We start from the raw sequence: 19,862 nt of genomic DNA, 5'->3' as shown, positions 1-19,862 counted from the left end.
GATTGACTTTGGCATCTAATCTTTTTTGATTGTGTCATATTCTTTGTACATTTTGACATCTTGCATGTGAGATTTTTTAAACACACACACACACACACACACATACAATTAAATAGAATAGAAAGTATATATCACTTTGAGATCTAATGGCACCTGTTCTGGAGCCTTCCATTATATAACATGATGAATTGTAGACATGCAAATTTTCATATTTGGGAACACTGTAAGGACTTATTTTCCATGTTGGTTTCAAAGCTTTTTCTTGACTTCAACAAAAACAATCACCACAGAGTCTATTCAGCGGCATCTCTGGGGCTTTCAGTCATGTCACATGACCTTCAACAGATGGACTTTTCCCAGTTGTACAAAACATCTCAGAATAATCAGATTTATCGTGGCTATAATGATAAAAAAATGTTTACTCTCCAGTACAATAGAGACACCAGGAACACTTAATCATCAATCCACAGACAAAGACCATGAGATGTGATTGAAAGCCCTGAAAAAAGCTAGTCAGTGGACGCAGATTTGATGTTGTTTTGCCAAACTGAATCAGTGTTGTCTCAGTCAGCAACAGAGAAAAGCGTCAAGGCCACTTGCTTCTATAAGCACTTAAAGCAGTTAATTTATATTTTATGTTTTAATATTGTAGGATCCGCTAAACAAGCTCATAAGTGGGACGACAAAACACAATTCAAGAGTCATGAATGTTTTAGTGTCTGGTAAGGTAACACTGGGTGAGCCCCTCTCTGCCTGAAGAATAAGTCACTCAACACCAGACTGAAAGCTGAGAGCAACACTTCATAACAAACCACCTGAGACTGCAGCACCTGTCTGCGTTTACATTTCACTCATGTAACTGATGCTATTTTTCAAAGAAGCTTGGAATGAGTGAGAGTTTGAGGCCCTGCTGAGATAATGTTCAGATTTACATCACATTTTTTTGGACTGTTTAGTGACACTTAAAAATCAATTTCCTTATTCATATATTATCTATTTGTCAACTGTCAACAAATCCAATTAAAAGTGTCTGTGAAAACATGGATGCTTAACACACATCTTTCCCCCAGCAGCATAGATCTACGTACACAATAAGCACAGTTTCAAAGTGTGCACCAAAAGTTCTTGAGTTACGGCCAAAAACATGTTTTATGAAGTCAACGTGACCTTAACCTTTGACCTTCACCCACCAGATTTCAATCAATTAATTCTTGAGTCCAAGTGAAGTTAGTGCCAAATTAGTGGAAATTCTCTCAAGGCCATCTTTAGATATTGTGTTCACGAAAATTAGATGTATGCCAAGTCACAGTGACCTTGACCTTTGACCACCAAATTCTTATCAGTTCATGGTTGAGTCCAAGTAAATTTTTGTGTAAACTTTGAAGAGGTTCCCCTCAAGGTATTCTTGAGATATAGCTTTCACTAAAATAAGCCAAATGCAAGGTCACCTTGACCTTTGACCACCAAATTCTAGTCAGTTTATCCTTGAGACCACTTTAACATTTGTGTCAAATTTGAAAAAAAATTCCTTCAAGGTTTTCTTGAGATATTGCCTTCACGAAAATGAGACAGACTAGGTCACAGGGACCTTAACCTTTGACCTATGACCACCAAAATCTAATCAGCTATCACTGGCACAGAGTCATAAAAAATGGGTATTTCAAGCCAAAGCACAATCTTCCCCTAACCAAAACCAAGTGTTTTTCTGTGCCTCAATCTAACCACAAGTTAACCAAAGTGTTGTGAACTGTAAAGTTTTCACGTTTTCACTAGACAGTAACATACAAATGTAACGTATCCAAGGTTTGCAGAAATGTACAATGTTGACATATTTTTTCCCGTGATTGTGTTGAATGCATATGTTATAGCTTAAGCAATCTTTTGTCGAATAGTTTCAGGATTGGAATATAACCATATGCATTCAAGACTTCTCCTGAAAGGATTATTAAGAAGCAACACACACACACACACACACACACACACACACACACACACACAGAATATACAATCTTAGTTCTCATCAAAACTTTTTGACGGCACACAGCACAAATAATCAGCTAAGGCAAATGAAGTGCTCTTGCATCTAGAGTTGCTTTTAATGCTGAAAATTCATCCACTCCACATCGAAGAGACACAACAAGCACTGAACTACGCATGTGACTCATCAACTCTCTGGAAACAGTTTTTTGAAACGGGTGGACTGTTAACTTACAAATAACAGCAACTGCCTCTATGTTTTCTTATTATTGTTTTTGTCTTCCTCTACACAACTAGAAAGCATAAAAAATAATGATGCAAGAGATCAACAGTATCTTCTGCACAGATTCTCCTGGAGAGAACATCTATGAAAACATAACTTAATGGGCCACTTCATGACTGAGTCATAAAACAGTAAATTACAAAGGCAGCGGAAAAACTCCAGCATATTTACACATCATGTTTTATTCAATACAAATTTAAAGGTGTGTTTGATGTCTGTGGTTAATGGAGGGAGTTAAGGACAGCTTCAGACACGTTGAAGTGAAACCAGCAGCGTACAATCAGGTTTGGCCCCCTCACTGGGCCTGGGAGTGAAGGGAGAGGAGAAGGAGGGTGGGGTCCTTTCAGGGGCTGATGGGTAGGTTTAACGGCCGATCCGTTGACCCAGAAGTCTCTTCAATCTCGGGCTCTCCAGGAGAGCTGGGCGGAGCTTCGACGGGCTCAGACTCCTTCTTGTCCAGTTCTTGTTGCTCCTGTATCTTCAAGATCAGCTCCTTGATCTCCTCGCGCTTCGTCTTCATCCGCGGCTGAGGAAACCACTCAGACAAGTTCATCGGCAAATGAAAACTAGGAATTGGATTCTGTAATAAGAGACCAAAGAAAATAGTTATTTTACAAGCATGTTTCTTTTATCTGCTAATTAAATTAGGGTGGTGTGGATCCAAACGGCCAAAATTAAAGCATGAGTCAGGTGATATTCTGTATTTGTCTCATCAAAAAATCCAATGAGAGAGCCAGTCCAACAGATAATGTATCAACTGACAAGCAGGGCTGGGTGATGTGGCATTTAGACAATATTGCATATTTTTAGGCTATATCACGATACCCAATATATGTATCTCAATATTTTGAGATCTCCCACTACTGTACTACACAAATGCTGTGAATTACTTAATAAACTACAGTTACAACAAAGTTAAATGGCGTTCTGTTTAAATAAAGTTAAATAACAATTACAATTAAATTAAGTACTATTAGAATTAAATAAAATAAAGTAGTATTACGACAAAGTTATATAAAGTACTGTTAAGTTCAATACTGTTACACTAAAAGCAACAAGTTAAATAAAGTACTGCCATAATAAAGTTAAATACAGTACTGTTACAATAAAGTTAAAGTTCTGATATAATACAGTGGAATAAAGTATTGTTACATTAAAGTTAAATACAGTGCTGTTGCAATTAAAGTTAAATAAAGTACAGTCATATTAAAGTTAAATAAATTACTATTTAAATAAATCAATCAAAGCAGAACCACTGGTGCTTTTATTCTGAAGCATCCCGTTCATCTTGCCTGATGTGTTTATGTTTTTACAGTGAACTTAAAGCTTCTGGTCAACATTTAGCATAAAGTTAAACTGTTGCCGCTGCACACTGTGAGCATGAAACAAACTAACAGCTCTTCAGTATATTAATAATATTTGCAAATCACACTGGTGCTCCATATTAGTAAAATGCGACCAAGTAGTTAGAGCCCTGCATTCAAAAATGCAAGCCGTGCACGCTCACACACTTCCGCCCAGGAGAGACTGGTGTCAATGGGAGGGGGAGTGCATGTGATGCATCATCTTTGTGAGTCTTTTCTCTGTGTGTGAGCCATAGGAAAACAAAACATCAAAGCTAGCCTCTTGCCAGTTGACTTAAAAAAATGGCCTCACAATTTATACTTGATGTTTCCGATAGTCATTTTATTCATCTCATGAAATAAGCCACAATACATCCAGTAAAATCTATGTAACCCACCTCTCCCAACAATTATTGCGTATCGGAGCCTGGTATACCTTCTTCCTCTGTGCCATACAGTTCCATTATGGTACAAAAACTACAAACTACTCATAAATGAGCCATTCATTTGTTTTTAAAATGATTTAACATTACTAAAATGGACATTGATTGCTAAAGAAGTTAACTGAATTGGAAAACAAGAAACCAGAAAAATTGTTTAAAAAAACTCAGCAACTAAGATCAGGTTTTAATGAAAAGTAAAAGTTAAGAGTGGGAGGCTGTTAAAGAACAATGTGATTAAGTTCCTCCTCTCACCTCGAAGAAGCTCTCCACATACTGCAGGACGTAAACTCCACAGTCGCTGAAGTTATCCTGCTGAGGCACACGTGGGCTGGAGCCCTTCATCACATCCTTCCCAAAACTCCGCTGAGTCCCTTTACGCACCTCCCACTCCACCTCCAGGTACCTGAAACAAACGCACACTCAGCCACAGTCACCACCAGTATTGGTTTTCCTATTTTTAAAAAAAAACAACTAAATTATCAACATTAGGTTGTTAGTTTTGTTAAACTCCCAAAACTCCTTTCAGACGTGTCTTAAGAAATGTCAGAAAATATTGAAACCGCAACACAAAAAAGGTTAATAACAAATTCAATATTAATGCTATTATTTTTTCTATATTAGTATTTTCTAACTTGTGGAAAAACATACTCTTCTTTTTGGAACCACAGTTTCCATAACAATGTAGTCAGGAAGAAATTTGCGATGGACTTCAGAGACAATGGTATTCTTGATAAGTGCAAGTCACACTAAATCAAAAAATGTTTGTATGATCTGTGTGTTCAGATTTGACAGCGTCCAGAGAAAGTAGCACAAGCACCATAACTGTCTCCATGAGCTGCGTGTCACAGACACTGCTGTTTACCAACACAGTCGGCACCTTTAACTCTTCGAAGACAACAGCGACTCCAAAACTGTAGGTCAAAACCCACAAAAGCGTCCAATATGAACCTGAAGCGTCCAGAGATGATTAATGGGATGGCACACAATCAAAAAAAAGGTCTGCTTCACCATATTAAGTATTTTTTTCAGTCCTTTCCATAAAAATTGCTTTTTTTTCTTTTGGGATACTGCATAGTTTTAACCCCTCAGAGAGATAATGATTTGTTTCTCAAGTCAATAAGGTTGGGCTCTACTAAATCAAATTTAGGAAATGAAAAAAAAGATTACAACACTGACTCCCTGTTGGTTAATGCTTTCAGGTGCAGGAGATACTCACTCTCTCAGAGTTTTCACCACAGTCGACCTGGCCGGACCACGCAGGGAGTCCATGATGAGGATACAAGGCCTGAAGCAAAAAAAAAAAAAAAAAAAATAGAAAAGACAACACTCCAACATTGCAACAGATCTCATAAACATTTTCACATGTTCACTGTGCTGCATTTGTTACAGTAAAGCAGCAGCTCCACCTTCAGGAAAAAAGGCAGAAGTGCATCAACTCACTGTTTGCAGAGGTTTACTTTAGAGGCCAAACCAGAGGCATCAGGGCCGAGTGTGTCTTCAGCTAGTGTGCCGTCCTCACTGCACTCATCCTGCAGACAAAGACAAAACCATTAACTGACTGTAACAACAGTTAAAACTATGTCATCCATTTCTTCACCTTACTTAACAGATACACCTTTTCCACCAAGTTAGCTCTGGTTCCATTCATACTCTTGGGACCCTCGGTGCTATCTGGTGAACCAGCCAACATTTACAACAGTTGCTGAACCGTTGTATTGTATTATGCGTTGTCAGCAGAGGGTGTTGCACAGTGCACAACATAAGAAAACAGCAAACTTACGTTCTTTTATTGCAGATGTCTATTTTAAAAAAACAAGTATAAACCAACTATTAATGAGAACACTGCACACTCTTTTTGTGTGTGAAGATTTCTCACTTGTGTTCTCCTTTGCTGCCTTCTCCATCTTCTCTCTCTAAACTGTAGAATTTGACACGCCCACTCAGGGTTCACACTTAAGGTTAAGAAAAACCTGCTATTTTTTGGTTCCAGCTGCAAACCAACTTTTCAGGTTCTGAAAAAGGTTTTTTTGACAAAATGCTCTGAACAGTTTCAAAATTAGGTGCAGGAACTGGAACAGAGTTCCATGTTGGTGGAAACAGGTAAAGACAGTAAATCCAAGAAGTAAAGAGAGTTGAATACCTGACAAGAGCTTTGGTCATCAGAGAAGGTGTAGGTGTCATCGTCTCCTTTTCCTGAACTGTAACAAACACTGATTCTTTGCAACCCACCTAAAAAACACAACCACAAACAACATAACAACATAAATCTGTTGCATGAAATAAAAATCATTTTTAAGTGTGTAGGATTTAGAGGCATCTAGACGTGAGGTTGCAGAACTGAAACTTTTCCCATGTGCCGAGCGTGGAGGAGATCTATGGTGGTCAACATGAAAACACAAATGGCCCTATCTAGAGCCGAAGTTCAATTTGTCTGTTCTGGGCTACTGTAGAAACAACATGAAAGACTTCTTAGAAGAGGACCTGCTTTGCATGTAGATATAAATATCTCATTGTAAGGCAACAAAAACACAACAAGTGGCAATGACAATGGCAATATTTTTGATTTGGAGCCAGCACAAGAGCTGTCCTTACTGGCAGCATGCCCTATTGTAAGCTGAACTTAAGTCAGATGCTGTGTTGCTATTTGTATCTGATGCTCACTTTGAAAGTACCACGGGGCAGAAACCTACTTTTTTTTTTCACTACAAAAACCTAAACAAAGTGTCAGCTGGCTGGAGGGAGATCACTAGGAAGCTGAAAGTTTCGAAGGTAAATGATCATTGCTAAGAACAAGCTAAGCTAACGTAACTTGCTGTATGCTATACTGTATAAAATTTCTAGTGCATATCACAACATAAAATGTGTTTTAAAGACTAAGTTTACGAATGTAGGAAGATGGCAAGTAGGCTCATCTTTTAAGTGCGTCTCCAGTCTGATCTCCAGCGCACAGCTGTTAGCTATTTAATTTGTTTATATTAAGTGACAGAGGTTCATATTAAATGGATTTAGTGTGGACACAGAGCTCTGGTGGTGCACGATGCTACAGGATAGTTAGACACTCGCTTTCAATTGGGACATGGGTGTCATGACTGCTGAAAAATTCTGTAAGCTGTTCTGGTGTAGTATGGTGTTTGGCTTAATATCAAACTGGTTTGGAAATTTTCCCACCGGTCTAACCGTTCAGATGATGACTCACTTGTGTACTGTTGCTCTGTGTCACCCTGGCCATTTCCTGACGCTGCCAGGGTGTGGGGAGGCTCTGTTCCCCCCTCTGTGAAGACTGAGTCACCGTCAGTGTGCCCTTCAGGGTGTGCCTCGGGGACAACAGGGGATGGGTTCTCCGAGGAGCTGTCTAGCCCATCTTTGTCCGGGGACAGGGGACGACAGTGGTCCGGGATGTTGTCCTCTGACGGGGGCTCTGCAGCCAAGGCGGGGGCTGGACCAGGCGTGCTGCCTTGGTACAGCGGGTTCTGCTCATACACCAGACCACTGAGACCTGGGAAGCAGATCACTGCTAGGTACCAGTGAGCTCTGTCAAAACAAGAAAGTAGTTTTAGCACTCAAGTTACAGAGCGTGACAGGATACAAGTTCTGTTATTTGTCAAGGTGAAGACTCACGACTCGTTGATGGGAACAAAGATAAAGTCCTTTTGAAACAGATCTACATGCCGAGTCCACGTCTTCACCCTGTTGTGCTTCCTTTTCTGGATTCTGGAAAATGAAAACCAAAAGTTTAAGCATTTAGTAGCAACAGAATTCAAACATAATTTGGCGTTAAAACATCCTCTGTTGATACTTTTGAATACTCACGGCAGGTTTGTTGTGTCTGGAGCGTTCCTCCTCTCTCTCTGGTTTAGCCTCTTATAAAAGAAGGAGCTGAACACGTGGATTCTTTGTGCGTCCTCTTTTTTCAATTTCTCTAAAACTAAATATCTAATGTAGAAAGATGAAGGAAGGGTTCATGTCAGAATAAAAAAACAATGATATTTTTTATTTTATTGTGTGGAAGGTTGTCATCTGTGTAACATCAGGGAATCAGCTCGAAACATCCCAATTACTTACTTTAAATAAAAGTCTAATATAACGTCATTTAGGAATTCTCCATCATTAAGGCAGTGGAGGTCTTCATTAGTGACTGATATGCCACCTTTGGCTGGAGGAGGAGGGTACACCATTAATCTGGAAGAGAAATACCAAAAACAGGGTTATACTGGGACTATAACATCAGCAGCATTACCACAAATGTCCACTGGATGTCAGTGTGTCTTGCTGGCTGTTGGAAGACGATATGTCCAAGTATAAACCAAATGTATCCATGATCCCTTAATTTTATTGGTGGACAGCTAAAGCTAATTTAATCTTACTGGCAGAGAGAGGCCTACAAATATACTAAAATCGTGTTTTTATGCTATATAAAAAGTACTGATCCACAAAAGTACTGGAGGTTAAGATCATAATCTTGTTCACCAACTCTTTGATGTGACAGATCCCAGTTTCATAACTTTTACATTTTAAGACTATTTTATTTAAGCAAAGTTCTTGTACAGTTGCCTGCGTTTATATGATGTTTAAAATTTAAAAACTTCACCTTCTTCTTTATATTCCTCAAAGTATCCAAACAAAAATGTCTTTGGTATGGGTACTTAAACTCTGGTAAAGCACTCACATGGAAACATCTATAGCCTCACAGGCGGCTGAAGAGTCACTTACTTGACAATTGGTCCAGAGAAGGTGGGCTGAAGGTCGGTCATGTCCTCATCCTCGTCTTCAAAGTAGGTGCTGGTGTGTTGACGGGTGGCCATCCGTGTGCGTACGGGCATGGTGACCGGGCTCACCGGGGTGACCTGCGTAACCTGAGTGACCTTAGTAACCGGGGAGCCTTGGGTGATTTTGGGAGGGGTTTGTATCGGCTTCTCCTGCAGAGAGGGATGGATATTTGTGAGGACAAAGAGAACAAAAACTGCTAGAAACATTCACTTTACAAAGACTGTTTTTGTTATTTTAAAACAAAGTGGAAGAAGAGAATAATAATTCACCAATTTTTCATATAAAAGGATTAAATTCAGAAGCCATTTTTAAATCTGTAAAATAAAAACTAACTCTAGATATCGATACACAAACTCTGTTGTAACTTCGGTGGACGGGGCTTTTCCCCCTGGAACATGTCTTCTCAGACATCAACGCAAACAACTGCCCAGATTTAGAATTTTTACAGTTAATACGTTAAAATAGTTATCTGCTGAATGGAGCTATGTGGCAGTGCTGCACAGTATGATAAAAAGCACTAAGCTTAACCTTACAGACTACATTTAGGGAAAAGGCCCACAGGGTTCATTAATAGTTAACTATATAGATGAGTTATAGATTACTTAAAAATTCCCAGATTTTGAATTTTAAAACTTTCACTATTTGAACTTATATGATTAAATGTTACAACTTTTACCTTCAACAAAACAAGACATACTGGAGATGAAAAAAATAATAGTTAAGACTAATCAATAATGAAAATAATCATTCACTGCAGTCCTACTGGCCAGTGTTGCTGACTCAACATGAACTTGTGTTTGCAATCACCTTCTCCTCCTTCTGTTTGGACGCCTTGTTGTAGTTGACCAATCGGATGTTGGCCTCCTCGAAGGTCAGCTTACAGGGGAAGTGTATGAGGTTGTTGGTCCTGCCGATCTCGCCCAGGATGTCCTCCAGGATCATCTGCTCCTTCATCGCCAGCCCATTCTCGAAGATCAAAACAATAAACTTCTCATCCGACTCTGACGGCACAGAACAACAGAGCACATTTTATTAATAAGACTGATTTAATTGGATGAAATACTTTTTTTTTGCACATTCTATTGTGTTGTACCTTTAATTTAAAATACATCAAATTCAAATATTAATTCTTTATACAATAAGCTTATCTTTATACAAACCTTGTTTGCTTTGACCTATTTGATTTTTCTCTCTCTCATGCTCTTTTGTTTTATTTCTCTTTAGTTTTTTATTCATTTATATTTGTTATACCACAACTACATCAATATCAGCATCAATATTGTCATCATGACTTTTTTCTGACCATTTCTGCCTCAGTTATAGTGTAGCTATTTAGTATTATGAAATTAAGTTATGAATATGAACAATGAGAGCAGAATATTAATGGCGTGACATAAAGTCCATTTATGTTGAGTGAAGCTGAAAGGATAATTAACTAACTAACTCTGCTCGGTAACTGTGACTCCTGTATGCAGTAGAAAAGGACTAAATAAAGATGAGTTTGGTTTATTACATTGTTTTCCACATTTAAAATAAACATTCAAATTTAGATAATTTATCTGGTTGCCTCTTTTTATGTTGTCAACCAACATAAATATCCTCACTTTTAATTGAGTGATTTATCAGATTACATGTGTAACATATTGAACATAGCTCATCAGTTTCATCAACAGTAATATATGTAGGCAGCAGGCCAAATTCAATAAGTACATAAAATAATGATAAAATAATAATCACACCTTTACGCTTATGTCAATTCCATTATGCTATGCCAGAAATTGCAGTAAAATAAATCAAAACATATCAAATTTTAGTATTTTTGCTGAACATTATGACGTCACACTGAAGTTGACCTCTTGGGTTTAAAATGTCATCACGTAATAATCTTATTCTATCCAACATTTTTGTTAAATTTTGGTAACTACCCTATGAACTCTTGAGTTATGTCCAAACTGTGTTTTGTGAGGTCACAGTGACGTTTGACCACAGACTCTAAAGTCCAAGTGGACATTTGTGCCAATTTTGAAGAAATTCCCTCAAGGCACAGTGGCTTAAACAGCCTACTTTGACACACAGGTTTGAAGAACTAATCATATCAATCATGTTAGTATCTATTATAAATAAGTATGCCACTATACATGTCATCATAAAATAAGAAAACAGAGGAATATAAAATGCATCAAGAATGATTCTAAACTTAATCTACCACCCTCCATGAAAATGTAATCCCGAGATCTGAATTTAAGAAAGCTAAAGTTCATTTTTGTTATGGACAGATCACAACTGGTTCCTATTATTTAAGACTATTAGTATCCCAGCATAAAAAAAGTTACTTTACACTCATTAGGAGAAAAAATGTTCTATAGAGACAGGTCCACGGATATCGGTGCTGTGTTTGGAAAGTTTTTTTTTATACTTACGGTCCCCTGAGCAGTTGTACCACTGGGCTCCCTGCTCCTGGGACATGTTGAGCTGCGTGCGCAGGCGGACACACTCCTCCGGAGTCGTCTGGAAGAACAAGACCGGAAGTTTCCGGGCGTTGCACCACTCGCATCTGATCAGCTCTGACGCCTTAAGACAAATCTTCTCGACGGTGTCGCGCTCTGGGCCTGACCACAAACACACAACAAGATCATTTTACAAAATGCATTAAATAAGATTAAAAATGTGATAGAAAAACAGGACACAACTCAAAGAGGGGACTGTGATTAAACTTAATTTCATCATATTAAGAATCATAATTAAGTTTCATTGTGCCTCTGCAGATGAATGCAGTCATGCAGAAGGATGTTTTCATGTTGACTACAGTCCTAGCATATTTGTGACCAGGATATGATGCCAAAACATGCAATTTTGTTTAATGACTTTAATAAATAAAATATAAAATGACACCATTAGGAGTCATATATTGCTGTTTTTGGTGGTTTATGTTTCTTGTCGGTGTTTTTGCAAATTTTAGAGACATTAATCTGCCACTGGTGTGACTGAGCTAAACTCTGCTGACCAGCACAAACATCACAGAGCGCTGCTGCATCTTCCTGAAACAGCAGACAGCAGCTCTGACTGTGGTGCCGTCTCACTCCACTGACGTCTGCTCCAACAGCTCTGCACACAGCGCTTTATTTACTGAACTCATTACTGCCGCCTGCTTCATTCCTACCTTCAGTTTCCAGCTGGATGTTGTCGGTGGAAAACTGAAAAAAGACAAAGGACAATAAATGTAATTTATCATTTACATTCTTCTTTTCACAGTAACTGTGTTTCTGGACTCAAATCACTCGACTGGACTTAGAAGATTTTGGTTGGTATTCTCTCTTCTTCTTAAAGCCAGCAATTACTGTATCATGCAGGTATTATTTGAGACCCGTTTCTCATTTGAGTGATGAAAAAAATCCAAGAATATATAGTTTATAAAACATTTAATTATTAATGTATACAAAACGACCAAATGCATATTTTTTTATATTTCTCTATTTTGCTGAAACAAAGTCTGGCAGCCATATTTAAACATGTAAGGAACCTAAGTACTCACCACAACGGGCTTGGTCACCATCCTGCGCAGAGTTCCTATTCTTACGCTCCGACACTCCAGTATGATGCTGTCACACTTGTTGGGCATGAATTTGGGCTTCTTTATCCTCCGTGAAAACTGCTCCGGAGGTTGATTTCCAAACTGCAATTTTTTTTTTAAATGTTAGGACAAATGAAATGCATCAGGTGCTCTGCAGTTCTCTCTTTCACACTGTTTTGTTTCACTTCTTTGCACATTCAAGACTCTTTTACTCAGAGACAAATACAGTACAATGACTCTCCTCCTTTGTGGTTCAGTAGTTGTGCATAAATGAGTCAGAGTTTCAGTGAGCTCACTAAAAGCTGATGCACTCAAGGGTGCATCACATACATAAAGTCTCGGATCATTTCTGTGTCTTTGCTTAAGAGGAAGAAAAGGCCCTCAGACTCATGTTTCATTTCAGTGAAGCTACAACAGTTTTAGTTTACAATATGGATATCAAGAACGCAGAGAAAATGTTAGAATTGCCGAAAAACTGCTTTAAATTAATTTGAAAGTAAAATTACATTTTAATTTCTTTTTTTCCTTCTACATTTTGCCGTTTTTTAGTCAGTGGCTGGGATTCTCTTGACATGCTGAGCTATGTGCAAAGGCAAGTTCTGCTAACTTGGTGACAAATACACTGCATTTCCTATTGCTGCTTCACAATAAAAGCCCCTGCTGGTTGGCTGGTGGAAAGCTTTTAATGTGAAGAGGCGGCTCAAAAAAGCAGCAAACAATAAATAGTAAGACTACTAATACTATACTACTATACTAATAATAATAACAATACTACTACTACAATGATAATGATAATGATAATAATAATAATAATAATGCACAGCACTAACCAGATGTTTTTCTTTCACTGAAAATTAATTGCCAACTGTATTATAAACATTTAAGTTTTTATTATATATAATTTTGAGGGGGTGGTTTCCCTCTTTTTTCATATTCATATAGCATTTTAGTTTTGGGGGTTATTTATTCTATTTTTCAAAAACATTTTGAGGTGTTTTTTTTCTAATAGTTTTGAGGGTTTGGTTTTTTGGGGTTTTTTTTTAAAAAATAATTTCAAAGTTGTTTTTTTTTAATCCTATTTTTCTCTACTAATTTTAAGGTTTGGCATGTTTTGTTTGTTTTTTAAGATTTTTCTTCATTGGGTACTTTTACTCTTAAAGTAATTTTTTTCTGATTATACTTACTGACTCCGAATTAAGTAACATTTTCAAAGGAGGGATTTTACTGGTAACCGAATATTTTCACAGAGTGGTATTAGTAGTTATACTTGAGTAAAGAATATGAATACTTCAGCCACCTCTGGATAATAAAGTGAAATATTTTCTCTTCAACTGTGAACTAACAACATACACTAATAACATCTTCCATCCAGAAGCTCACCATTCACTTTAAATTTAACCAGTTTGGAGCTGCTGGTGTTTGTCGGCCTCCTGCCGGAGTCTCACCTGATCTTTCATGCGGGCTCTCCGTGGTATCGTGATCTTCATGTTGACGTCTTCAAAGAATTCAGCATTGGGCTCCTCCTGCTCTCCGGCGCTCTTCACGGCGGCCTCCACTCTGCCTCCTGAGGGCACCGGTGAGGAGTGAGCAGAGTCTGCAGGTCGAGGAGAGACACTGTCCAGTCTGTTAACACTTCCTGTGCTGGCGTTGTCTGCCTCCTCCTCATCATCACTGGACAGGACAACTGTGGACAGAACATCAGACGTTGTAAGATCAGCATCTTTGAGATTTTCTTTTCAACTCTTGTGCTTAGTTGGATTACAGAAAAAGGAAGTCGGACATGTACATGTCCTGATTGACATCACATCAAAGGCTCTTGATCTAGATGCAAATAACAAAATGAAAATGTGTATTATTATTTACGTAGCAGCACCCTCTTAGTTGTTCCTGGTTCTTTTCTTTTTGGTCTTATTTTATATTTTTCTCTTTTTTTAATCTTGTAGAGAACTACACAAGGTTACTCACTGAGTGGTCTTTTCGAGGGCAGCTTGCTTTGAATGTGTTGTGTATATATGACACTGTTGGAATCTACCCACCTGTGTGTTTTGTTTACTTTTCCTACAGCAGTGACGTCTGTGAGGTTGTGTAATGTTTGTTTTTTATTCCACCAATCTGGCCAAGAAGTGATGAGAGAAGTTTAAACTGAGTTCCATTTGTGCAAACCCCTAACATTTAGAAAGCCCAGATTTATTAGAAAACCTCATGTAGAAGATTTTGATATGATGTTGTATTTTATATCCAAAACACACCTGTAAATGTACTCACATGAAAACAAGTCAACATGGAAGAGAAAGGCGAAGAACACGCAGCTTTGGGTGCACAAATTTACAGATCTTTAAATTGTCTTTTTTGTGTGACAGAAATAATTTTGCAACAAATGTGCTCTACTTTACACTGAAGAGCCTTTAATGCATTTGGGAAAACAGTATCTCACTGATACACTGATGAAATTTCTTTTTTTTTTTGTGGACCTAATTAATAGGGCTGCCCCTTGAAGTTGGAGACTTAAATCATCAATCGGAGTTCCTCAGTTGACAGAGGTTTTGTTTTTTTTAGGTACTTTGTGCCTTCGGGGATGTTTTGGTCTTCAGACTTTGTTGTGGAGTGAGCGCTCTTCACTTTGACTCTACTCTTTTGCACTTGTGGATATGGTCACAGCAACACAGAAGGAGAGAAGGGCTGCAATAAAAGGTAAAGGTGAATTTACAGCTCACAGCAAGTTAATAGGATACAGTCTCTGGCTTTTGTTGATATCTAGTGTTGGCAAAAAATGTTGTGCGTTTGCGATCCCTCGTTAGCACCATTAGCTTGTTTACAATATGACATGAATGCTGCTGCCACACTTAACATCCCCTGGAGCCCATTCAGACTTTAAAACTTTGTATGGAAAACAAAACGAAAATACAAGTATAAGTACTGAACAGCCAAATTTGATTCAACTGGCATAATTCTGAGTCAGGTAAAACCCTACTATTTACCTTACTTGCTTCACAGTATATTCCTTCTATTAGTCCTTAAAACTGGCTCTAAGAAGCCTTCAGTCAGGCAGAAGAGTGTCTGAAACTGACAAGTTGTCAAAAGATCTCTGAAGCTGACCTCCTGCTCTCTGTAGTAATTTAATTGTTAATAGGAACTTGCCTTGAATGAAATGAACTGCGTCACAATATGAGACTGCGTAAGAGCTGTTTGTGTGACAACAGTGCTGCACTGTTGCAATTTTCTAGTTACTAAATATTTTAGTATTGTGATCAATTTTATTTCTAGCATTGCATCTTCATTGTTTTCATTTGAGATTTGCTCACATTTTCCACCCAACACATCCCTGCTTCATCTAATCTGTAGCATTTCAATAAATCACTCTCGTTCAGTGTTTACACCATTTTCTCCTCTATTTAAGAAACTCTAAGCCTCTTAACAGTCCTCCTCCCTACTCCGAGCAGTTTTTTACTTTAGGAGCTAACTTTCATCTTTACCAGGATCAAGTCTTAACTTTAAGGGGAAATTCTTAGAAATCATAATAAATCAAAGAATTTTCACACAATTTTATCACTAGGAGCAACTCTTTGTAATAGGAAGCTTTGTGAATACAGCCCTGGGGCTGTAAGCTATCGGCCTGATCAGAGAACTTACTTCCTGTGAGCAAAAAGTCAGTACTTTTTACTCACTGGGGTCGTTGAGCTCATGCTGCTTCGCTGCTGTCGTCCTCTTCCCTTTGGGCGGATTCCTGGCTCCACAGCAGCTCGACGTCCCGGCTAACAGAGGGGACCTGCCGTTGCTCAGAGGCACCAAAGTCGCCCTGGTGCTAGTGATGCGTATGGGTAGAGTCTCACCACGGGGCCCCCTTATGGTCGTAGCCGGTTTGTAGAAGTTCTGTTGCAGGCTGTTTGGTCCCGGGGAGGGCTGGGATCGGATGGGGGGCCGGGGGGTCGGGGATGTCAGCGTGGCCTGCTGACAGGGCAGCAACGCCGGACCACTCCCACAGTTCTGACACTTGGTGCTGTCCTCGCTCGGCTTGTTGCACTTGGCACACACCATATGATAGACAGTCGGCCGCAGAGGCTGCCAGTGACAAAAACTTGTTAACTTGTTAAAGCTGATTAACCCTTTGAAACCTGAACAAATTGGCTTGATGTCTTTCAAAATCATGGGAGAAGGGCAATGAGCCACTCACGAAGAAGTGACACAAAAAATGAGCAACTAATTAGTACAAAAAAGGACAAAAGATGGCCTGAAAATTAGCAAGAAAAAAAGAAAGAATGAAAACAAACGAGGAGATGACTTGAAAAAAATTGCTTAAAATAACAAAAATTTAACACAATTTTAAATATATAATCATAATTATGAATATGATTTTCTGGACATTTTTCCGTAGCTTTTTTAATAAAATAATTTTCTAATTCTACTAATTTCTTGCAGTTTGCAGAGTACTTCTTGCCAAGTTGGTCACTGCCTTTCCTCTCATGTTTTTGAAAGAAACCAATTTGCTCAGGGTTTAAAAGTTTAAAACCCTGTCAAAGGTGACTGAACGCAGCACAAAAAGTGATGTCTATCCAGGTTTTAAAGGGTTAAATAGATTACACAACAAGCTGAAAAGTACAAATTTGACATTTTATCACCTAATAAATGTTTGACGTCATACGTTTTAGAAAACAATTAGCAATCAAAGACACACAGAAAATGATCATGTAGGTGTTTTGTTTCCCTTACATAAATTTCACCGTGGTAGAAGCCTCAGTGCTTAATGCTCCTTAGTCACACTGTCATCCCGTTTTTAAAGGTCACTGGCTGATCACAGCATGTTCTGTCCCAGAGAACAGAACAGCTGAATATGAAACGCTACAGGCTAATGTCTACAATAGCTCTGTGTCTAACTGTGTCTCCAGCTGCAGAGTTGTGCAAAGGTGTGCTGCAGAGGATGTGAGGACAGACTGATGAGAGAATGACAGACAGAGAGAGCTGCTCATACAGACAGCAGCCCGGTAACAAACCTGAGCTCACTGAGTTTACATGCACTAAATCCTCTGTTTTTTGCCCTTATTCCAAAAAAAGGCAACATTCCTACTAAGCGCTTTACATGTCTAATGAAATGAATATTCCACTAACGCTTCTGTTTACATGCAGCCGTGCATACTCTGATTAACGTGCCCTTACACGTCCTTTATCATCTCAAAATATGGAGAAGTAGAACAGCTAGAGCCTCTTGTCATTGTGCTTTATTTGTTCAGGGTTTCCTACTGGTGGTGGACTGGACAAAAACCTGTTAATATCTAAGTCTTTCATAAAGTTTAAAAGCAGGTGTGTTTCTCCTTCCAACCAGAAATGTGGGATTTTCTTTTGCATGCATCTCTCCCCCACAACTTTTCAAACTGTTGGTGATTTGGTTTGCGTACAGCGTATCCATGACAATGCACAGAACCAACTGTGAACAGACGGGAGGTTGTGCATCGCAAACTGCAGTACAAACCTCAGTTGAGGCACATATTCCTAAATGGCTGTATACATGCCCAAATAATGCTGCTAAAATCTGAATAATACCGGCATATCTCACAAGTCTTAAAGAGGAAATACTAAATTCAGAAAACAGCTAAATTCTGACAATTAAATGGAATATGCTGTTTATATGATCCACATTAAATCACGAATATTGTCATTTTAATAGGGAAATATTGGTGTACATGTAACTGTAGCTGCACCACACACAGGACACCTCATATTTAAGGATTAGGCCTACATTATCTGCTCCAACAAAAATACTATGTATATGTTTGACACCATCTCCAGCTCCGACTGAGAGGAAGGACAAGTGTTCGGTTCACATGATTTCTGGGTAATTTAGTCATAACCTTTGTGCTAATGCTGTATCAACGCTTACCTCCGCTGCTTTAACCTGTGAAGGAAAAGTGCAGCAGTCCTCCAACGCTTTCCTCTTCTGCTGGACACGACGCTTTACGTTCATGGTCTCCCCTTCTGAAAGGGGCAAAAATAAAACAATCACAACAAAGTAATTTGCTTTCTGATCTTAACTTGTCTTTGAATAACTGTTCACAGATTACTCCTATGACTGATTTATAGTCCAACATCAAAGGAAAATCTAACATTACTTGTCATAAACAGCATAAACATTCTGAAGTAATAGCCAAAAACATGCTTTGTGAGGTTACAGTGACCACCTAAATCTAATCAGTTCGTCTTTTAATCAAAGTGGATGTTTGTGCCAAAATTGAAGAAATTTCCTCAAGGCGTTCTTGGGATATTGTTTTAATGAAAATGGGATGGACGGACAGATCTCAAATAAAGGAAAGCAGATAAACGGCTGAATTTGGCAGCAATCGACAGATGGAAGACAGCAGGAACAAGTTAATAAAAATATAAACTTTGGCTGATAGTTTGTGTTTAACATAAATGTTTTCAATTTAGTTGTACAAATCTCTTATTATTATTTAGTTGTATGTTTTGTTTTGTCCTTCTCTATTTTATCTGTACTCATTTCTTTTTTTTGTTCTGCTGCAACACATGCATTTCCCCTTTGGGAATTAATAAAGGCTTTATTAATCTTATCTTAATTAAGGTCCAATTAGCTATTGTTCAACACATCTGCTGGTACCAATATATTTGTGATTAGCAAAAACTGACTTTTCAGTTTTGCCAGAGAGTTTTAGTAAGTAAATTGAACTGAAACAATGCCCTGTTTACTAACAGGACACCGTAAGATCATTGTTTAAATCCCTGTCTGAGCCATCCTAAAATGGAAAGTACATAATGTGAAAAGGTGAATGACAAAAAATATTTTGGAAACAGTTTCCTTCCAGGGTCACCTTTATTCCTTTTTTTTTTTTTTTTTTTTTTTAAACCGTCCAATTATTTTGGTATTGTGTGGAGCTGTTTCAGTTAGAGAGCCTTTCTTAGCCCAGCAAGTGTTTCATAAGCTTGGCCAGGAGCTTTGAGGATTAAATGTGGGAGGCCTGAGATCTCCTCCTCTGCTGGCAGGAGCAGGGAGGAGGTTCAGCTTAGATCTGCAGCCCTGCAGACGCTGCTGGCTGTCACACACACATCATCACAAACACAACCTGCTCACACACACTTCCATAGATACAAAGATAATGATCAGTGTCTATGCACACATTTTCTCACAGATGCTGCACACACATGCCAAAGCCACATACAAGCAAACCACAAACGAACAGACCACATCCATGCGCGCGCAACACAGTGTGGCCATCAAAATTCAACACCAGCCATCAGCCAGTAAATCACCCTGTTCTCTTCAAAACAACTTGAGAATGACTTTAAAAAATGTGTGATGTGTTTGGTGAGCTGTGAACTCTACCCGAAATCTCTGGACAGGTGAGTACTATGCTGTCCACTTCTACAGCTTGCTGTGTGGTGGAGAATTCATTTCTGCAAGAGAAAAAAAGACAATTTGGTCTGTAAAATCGCTGCATAAAACATTGTTTCACATATATCTAACAGAAGTTTGG

The 19,862-nt window shown here is 38.5% G+C and overlaps 1 protein-coding gene across 4 annotated transcripts in view; it reads right to left on the bottom strand.

The window, feature by feature from the left end:
- Positions 1-2,067: 2,067 nt before the first annotated feature.
- Positions 2,068-19,862, bottom strand: part of senp6a (SUMO specific peptidase 6a) — a 34,631-nt gene continuing 16,836 nt past the window's right edge. For all 4 annotated transcript variants that reach the window (XM_042503219.1, XM_042503220.1, XM_042503221.1 and 1 more), the window contains 18 exons: positions 19,712-19,782; positions 18,257-18,351; positions 16,050-16,443; positions 13,830-14,068; positions 12,346-12,486; positions 11,974-12,007; positions 11,234-11,422; positions 9,621-9,814; positions 8,757-8,962; positions 8,109-8,225; positions 7,857-7,979; positions 7,665-7,757; positions 7,243-7,577; positions 6,187-6,275; positions 5,487-5,575; positions 5,263-5,331; positions 4,299-4,449; positions 2,068-2,840 (listed from right to left, as the gene is read on the bottom strand). In XM_042503219.1, the coding sequence (XP_042359153.1) occupies positions 2,604-2,840; positions 4,299-4,449; positions 5,263-5,331; positions 5,487-5,575; positions 6,187-6,275; positions 7,243-7,577; positions 7,665-7,757; positions 7,857-7,979; positions 8,109-8,225; positions 8,757-8,962; positions 9,621-9,814; positions 11,234-11,422; positions 11,974-12,007; positions 12,346-12,486; positions 13,830-14,068; positions 16,050-16,443; positions 18,257-18,351; positions 19,712-19,782 (2,866 nt within the window). In that variant the 3' untranslated portion in view covers positions 2,068-2,603. The remainder of the gene's footprint in view (positions 2,841-4,298; positions 4,450-5,262; positions 5,332-5,486; positions 5,576-6,186; positions 6,276-7,242; positions 7,578-7,664; positions 7,758-7,856; positions 7,980-8,108; positions 8,226-8,756; positions 8,963-9,620; positions 9,815-11,233; positions 11,423-11,973; positions 12,008-12,345; positions 12,487-13,829; positions 14,069-16,049; positions 16,444-18,256; positions 18,352-19,711; positions 19,783-19,862) is intronic.

This window comes from Plectropomus leopardus, chromosome 16 (assembly GCF_008729295.1).
Source record: "Plectropomus leopardus isolate mb chromosome 16, YSFRI_Pleo_2.0, whole genome shotgun sequence".
In the NCBI taxonomy this organism is placed as follows: domain Eukaryota; kingdom Metazoa; phylum Chordata; class Actinopteri; order Perciformes; family Serranidae; genus Plectropomus; species Plectropomus leopardus.
The sequence above is the reverse complement of the archived record's forward strand: the minus strand, read 5'-3'. Positions and strand labels throughout refer to the sequence as shown.